Source organism: Armigeres subalbatus, unplaced genomic scaffold, assembly GCF_024139115.2.
Source record: "Armigeres subalbatus isolate Guangzhou_Male unplaced genomic scaffold, GZ_Asu_2 Contig1988, whole genome shotgun sequence".
Taxonomy (NCBI): domain Eukaryota; kingdom Metazoa; phylum Arthropoda; class Insecta; order Diptera; family Culicidae; genus Armigeres; species Armigeres subalbatus.
In genome coordinates this window covers 15,138-21,625 of record NW_026942823.1, presented here as the reverse complement: position 1 = coordinate 21,625, position 6,488 = coordinate 15,138, and the positions used below count along the sequence as shown (strand labels likewise).

The 6,488-nt window shown below is 47.6% G+C and overlaps 2 protein-coding genes across 2 annotated transcripts; both read left to right on the top strand.

The window, feature by feature from the left end:
- The first annotated feature begins 407 nt into the window (after positions 1 to 407).
- LOC134203611 (uncharacterized) lies at positions 408 to 4,217 on the top strand. The gene is made up of 3 exons (XM_062678493.1): positions 408 to 1,294; positions 1,995 to 2,342; positions 2,423 to 4,217. Exons 1-3 carry the CDS (start codon positions 408 to 410, stop codon positions 4,215 to 4,217), a joined length of 3,030 nt encoding a protein of 1,009 aa, XP_062534477.1.
- A 567-nt stretch (positions 4,218 to 4,784) lies between these two features.
- Positions 4,785 to 6,041, top strand: LOC134203610 (uncharacterized). Its single transcript, XM_062678492.1, has one exon. The coding sequence runs from the start codon at positions 4,785 to 4,787 to the stop codon at positions 6,039 to 6,041; it is 1,257 nt and encodes a 418-aa protein (XP_062534476.1).
- Positions 6,042 to 6,488: the final 447 nt, after the last annotated feature.

The following is a 6,488-nucleotide window of genomic DNA, read 5'->3' as shown; positions in this document are numbered from 1 at the left end:
CCATCGAAGACCTGTTGAAAGAATCAATTCGCCATCGGAGGTTGGCGCCATCAAAATTCAACGGAGGAATGGCGATTCAAAGGGAAGTGATTGCATGTAACGGTGGCTTGATGCATGAGGCCAATTAAAGGTTCAATAATTTTTATAAATGCATGTGAGTCTCTATTTCTTGGCAAGGTGCATGAATCGTGTTTGCTATTCTGTTGCTCTCGGATTTTTCGCTTGGTTCTGCTGGTTGTTGCTTTCCCGTGGTTGATCTCCCTCGCTGCTGTTGATTGGGTTGTACAGTTCTAAATCTGTCTGTTTGAATCGCGTGCGTGGAACGTCGAGTAGATCTGTCACAGTGAGATTAAGAATCGGTGGTTGTGATTGATTGCTGTAATTACTTTGACCGGTGCAGTGCAGTGATGAGTGATTTACGTGCTTTGATGAAGCGTGAGCGCATGCTTCAGCAAAAAGTGGCTACGGTGGCAAAGTTCGTCGAAGCTTTCGACAGGGATCGTGACGAGTGTCAAATTGAAGTGCGATTGAAAAATCTAGATGAAGTGTATTCAGATTTCTTTTTGCTGCGTGAGAAAATCGAGCTACTGGTGGAGGATGCGAAAAGTACGGACGAAGACGGAAGCGATTCCAAAAAGGATGAGAAAGAGAAGAAGGATGCTATTTCCCGCGAACAGGAAAATCTACGTGTCGTAGAGGAGTTTGAAAACCGCTACTGCATGGTGAAAGGATCTTTGCTGAAACTGCTTCCGGCAAAGGTTTCGGTTCAGCGAGTTGATGGGAATTCTGGTGGGCAATCCGCACAACACTCCAAGGTGAAATTGCCAGAAATCAGTTTGCCAACGTTCAGCGGCAAACTAGGAGATTGGGTGATGTTTCGGGATACTTTCCGCAGTCTCATCCATCAGAACGGTGAGCTGAACCCGATGGACAAGTTCACATACTTGAGGACGTCACTCAAGGGAGATGCTCTGATGGAAATCAACACCATTGAACTCTCGGCCGTCAACTACGAGGTTGCGTGGCAGGTTCTCCAGGAGCGCTATGAGAACAAAAAGCTGATCGTCAAGGCGTACTTGGATGCACTTTTTTCGATGGAGCCGCTCAGAAGAGAGTCGTACGACGGACTGAATCAGCTCGTCAGCGAATTTGAAAAGAACCTGCAGATGCTGGAAAAGATTGGTGAACAGACAGCCCAGTGGAGCACTATACTGGCATACATGCTTTGTGGTCGGTTGGACACAGCGACACTACGTTTATGGGAGGCTCACCACAATTCCAAGGACGTTCCGAAGTATAAGGACCTGGTGAATTTCCTCCGCAACCAGTGTTCAGTGTTGCAGTCAATAGCCCCATTGAAGGCGAGCAGCTCAGATCAACGTCAGTCGAAGGCGTCAATGTGTCATGCTGTGGTGAAGACGTCGAATAAATGCCCATTTTGCGGGGATTCTTGGCACACCCCATTCCATTGCCTAAAGTTCCAGAAAATGAAGATTGCGGAGCGTAACGAAGCGGTTATGAGAGGCAAACTGTGCCGCAACTGCCTGCACCCTGGTCATATCGCCAGAACATGTGACAAAGGTGTATGCCATCACTGCCAGCAAAAACACCATAGCATGCTGCATGTCATTCCGGTAAGATCCTCCGTTCCACCCGCGTCGAGTAGAAATCAAGAAGCTAGCCCGCCACAACGTCAATTTAATCGGCAACCATATTCCAACCCACAGCAACCGAACCAACAAGCACACTCTCAAGCGAACAATGCACCCACACAGAAAATAATAATGAAAAATAAACAGCGCGTAAAAATTGACATGCGAAAATTTACGCCATTCTACGCTGAAATGTTCCTCTTGCTAACAAAATTGCTTACAACTTGTATGCAATATTGACGATTCACGTCGAATATTGTATACATTTAGGGTATATCTCGCATGAAATTACGCTAATGATGGCGTTCCATTTATGTGCATGATTTTTAACGTAAATTTCAGAGGATTTTTCTATCTGTGCACCAACACTGCCAACTCACATAGCACAAGACCACCACAGCCACAACCAAGCACAAGTCAAGCCAGCACAAGCCACACGTACATTGCATTACCCAAGACACCTACACAAAACATTCTTTTGTCAACGGCACTCATTCGAGTTAAAGACCGTTTTGGAAACGTCATGCTAGCTCGAGCATTGTTGGATTCCTGTTCCCAACATTGTTTGATGACTAAGGAGTTCTCGAACAAGCTCAAGTTCCGAGTCTCACCCACATATCTCTCAGTTCATGGCATTGGTTCTGGGCAGTGTGTGTCAACAAAGCTAGTTAGCGCAGGAGTGTCACCAAGGTCACAGAAGATTTCTCCGTTCGAAGAAGAGATGCAGTTTTCGTCCTTCCGAAGCTGACTTCCTCATTGCCAACCTCCAGCTTCAATCCATCGGAATGGAAACTTCCTAGAACAGCTCTTTTGGCGGATCCAAACTTCTACGAAGCCGGACCAGTAGATGTGATCATCGGAGCGGAACATTATTTGGATTTATTGGCACATGGACAGCTGAAAGTGATGGATGATGGACCGACTTTGCAGAATACTGTGTTTGGATGGATCGTGTCAGGCCGTGTTCCGGATTCTTCAATCACCATACCTCGGTCCTTGGTCCATGTGTGTTCTAGTGCGGAGCTTCAGGATCAGCTAACCAAGTTCTGGGAAGTTGAAACTTGCCGTACAACCAGCACACACTCCGTTGAAGAATCTACTTGCGAAGAGATTTTCGCGACGACCACAGTACGCGACGATTCCGGAAGATTTGTTGTCACTCTTCCGAAGAAGGACTACCTCATCGAGAAGCTTGGCGAATCGAGGTCTACTGCAGTTCGACGATTGTGTAGTTTGCAGCGAAGACTCTCATTGAGTCCTGAACTTCGGACCCAGTATTCCGAGTTCATTCAAGAATACCTGGACATGGGACACATGGTGGAGATTCTCGATGAAAGGTGTGAAGGTACTACGTACTACCTGCCTCATCACGCAGTACTGAAGCCGGAGAGTACAACCACCAAGCTGCGAGTGGTATTTGATGCATCCTGCAAAACATCAACTGGAGTCTCGTTGAACGATGCCCTTATGGTCGGACCCGTCGTACAGGATGAATTGATCAACATCAATCTCCGGTTCCGCCTCCATCGTTACGCTGTCGTTGCGGACGTAGCGAAGATGTATCGCATGGTAGCAGTCTCCGGCCCAGATCAGAAGCTCCAGAGAATCGTGTGGACAGGCAACACAGATCAAGACATTCGTACTTTCCAGTTGACTACCGTAACCTACGGAACCGCGTCTGCTCCGTATCTAGCTACCAGGTGTTTGAAGCAGCTAGCAGAAGAGGGAAAAGAAACCCACCCAACGGCCGCCGCCGTTCTGAAACAAAACTTCTACGTCGATGATATGTTGTCAGGCGTAGATGACATAGAAGAGGGTAAGCAGTTTGTCGAAGAAATGGTAGACTTAATGCAGTCCGGAGGTTTCACGCTAAGAAAGTGGAATTCCAATTGTGGCGAGATTTTGCGTCAGGTTCCAGAGCATCTACGAGACGATCGGTCTATTCTCACCCTTGATTCAGCAGACTCGACTGTTAAAACACTAGGTTTGCAGTGGGAACCACGAAGGGATGTTTATCGCTTCAGTACTCCAAAGTGGACAGAATCTGGTGCGATTACCAAGCGCATTATATTATCGGACATCTCTCGACTGTTTGATCCGTTGGGCATAATCGGTCCAGTCATCGTTCAGGCTAAGCTGATCGTCCAGGAACTTTGGGAGCGTGAATGCAGCTGGGATGCACCATTAAGTGAAGACATGACAGAGAAATGGCTAGAGTATCGCAGAAATATGATAGGATTGGACGGTTTCACGGTTCCACGCTGGGTCGGAGTCACAAAATCAATGAAATCTGTTCAGCTACACGGCTTCTGCGATGCCTCGAAAAAGGCGTACGGTGCATGTATTTACGTTAGAACCGTGACGGAGGATGACGAAGTTGACGTACGATTGTTCACAGCTAAGTCTCGAGTTGCTCCTCTCGAGAATCTCAAAAAGAAGAAGAAATGTCTCTCCACTCCTCGTCTTGAGCTTTCTTCAGCACTATTGCTCGCGCATCTCTACGAGAAGGTTGTCGAAAGCATCCACCTGACCGCAGAATCACATTTTGGACTGATTCTACGATAGTAAAGTTTTGGCTAGCGTCTGTACCCTCCAGATGGAAAGAGTTTGTGAGCAACCGCGTGTCAGAAATTCAGCATGTCACCAAGGGCGGTTTGTGGAACCATGTTGCCGGAATGGAGAACCCGGCCGACATAATTTCAAGGGAATGGCACCCCACAGTTGCAGTACGAACCTCTCTGGTGGCATGGGCCTCCTTGGCTTCTTCAAGAGCCGATAAATTGGCCGATCTTTGAGCCAAGCGCTAACGAGTTACACCCGTCGATACTGGAGGAGAAGGGAGCTGTCGTTGCATTGTTGCCAAGCATTAAGCCTGGTGATATCTTTAGCCTACGGTCGTCATTGACAGAGCTCGTAAAGCTGGTAGCATACGCACAACGTTTCGGCTTCAACGCAAGAGTGCACAACCGCGAACATCGAAAGCACGGATTACTAACGCTCACTGAACGTGATGATGCTCTTCATCTGCTAGTGCGTATAGCTCAAAATGAATCGTTTCCGCAAGAATACTCCGAGCTATTACGTGGTCGTGATGTACAAGCATCCTCTCGAATTGCTGCACTGAACCCAGAAATGGTGGATGGCATTATTTGCGTTGGCGGCCGGTTACGAAACGCTAGAATCCCTACAAGTCGGAAGCATCCGTACATTTTGGACCACCGCCATCCATTCACTATGCTGGTCATGACTGAGTATCATCAGAAGCTGTTTCATGCTGGGCAGCAACTATTAGTTTCTTCTGTACGAGGCAGATACTGGCCGACGAATGTTCGTAACCTAGCTCGGAAGGTTATCCACAACTGCGTTCGCTGTTTCCGTGTCAAGCCGAAAGTTCACGAGCAGTTGATGGCAGATCTTCCTGCGGAGAGAGTTACGCCATGCAGTCCCTTCCAACGCGTCGGCATAGATCTATGTGGTCCGTTCCTAGTCACGTACCCCCAGCGGAAAGCTCGTCCGGTGAAGTGTTTCGTCGTCGTCTTTGTTTGCCTAGTCACCAAGGCAGCCCATTTAGAATTAGTAGCTGATCAATCGTCCCAAGCTTTTTTGGCATCCCTCCGACGATTCACATCTCGACGGGGAAAACCGGGGATCATCATGTGCGACAACGGCAGAAACTTCGTCGGAGCAAACCGGGAATTAGCTGAATTGCGGAAGCTTTTCATCGATCAACACTTCCAAGACACTGTGATTGGAGAAGCAACGAACGAAAGTATAGAATTCCGTTTCATACCGTTTCATCGATCCCCAAATTTCGGAGGATTGTGGGAAAGTGCAGTAAAGTCGTTCAAAACGTTGCTGAAGAGAACGATAGGAAGTAGAAGCCTGGTGTATGACGAGTTCCAGACACTACTCACGCAAATCGAGGCAGTTTTGAACTCTCGTCCGCTTACACCAGTCAGCAATGATCCCAGCGATTATGAAGCGTTAACGCCAGGACATTTCCTTGTCCAACGTCCACTCACAGCAATTCCGGAGCCAAATCTGGATGATCTTCCGGAGAATCGATTGGCGGCATGGCAAACTGTGCAGCATTTCGTTCAATACTTGTGGAGGAAATGGTCAACGCAATACTTATCCAACCTTCAAAACCGTACAAAGTGGACCAAGAAGCGGAACAACGTGAGAGTCGGGACAATGGTGGTGCTGAAGGATGAAAATCAACCACCACTAAATTGGCTTTTGGGTCGGATCACAGAAGTTCATACCGGAGCAGACGGAAACATTCGGGTAGTGACAGTTAGAACGAAGGATGGCAGCTACAAACGTGCAATTTCAAAGATCTGCATCCTTCCAATCCGTGACAATGTCGAATCATCAGAGGAGAACTAGGACTCCTCCACCGGCGGAGGTCGAGAGACCTCCGCAGACCAGTTAAGTTATGTAATGTTTTGAATTTCAAAAAGTTAATCGGCTCATTTTTATTCATAGCCACTTTCCGGCATCGTTTCAAGTCCAAGAAACGCTGGAAGTCACTATCCCGATGCAGTTTCTCCAATTGTTGAGGTAATCCGTTTTGTTCTGGTGGTGGTACGGTTTGCATGAACGGTGCATAAGTCATTCAGTTAAACTCCAGTCAACTATTGCAAAATTCTTTCTGTGGCATTTACTGCCAACGCAGTCTTATACTGCTTAGTATGAAGCCCTACTAAACACAGTACCACGCTTGGTTATTCGAGGTACAATTTCGCGATTGCACGCCGGAGGAGGAAGAGCGCTATTCAACCTTCAGAACTACAACGAGGTCGCCAACGAGTATGGCCAACTTGGGCAACGATC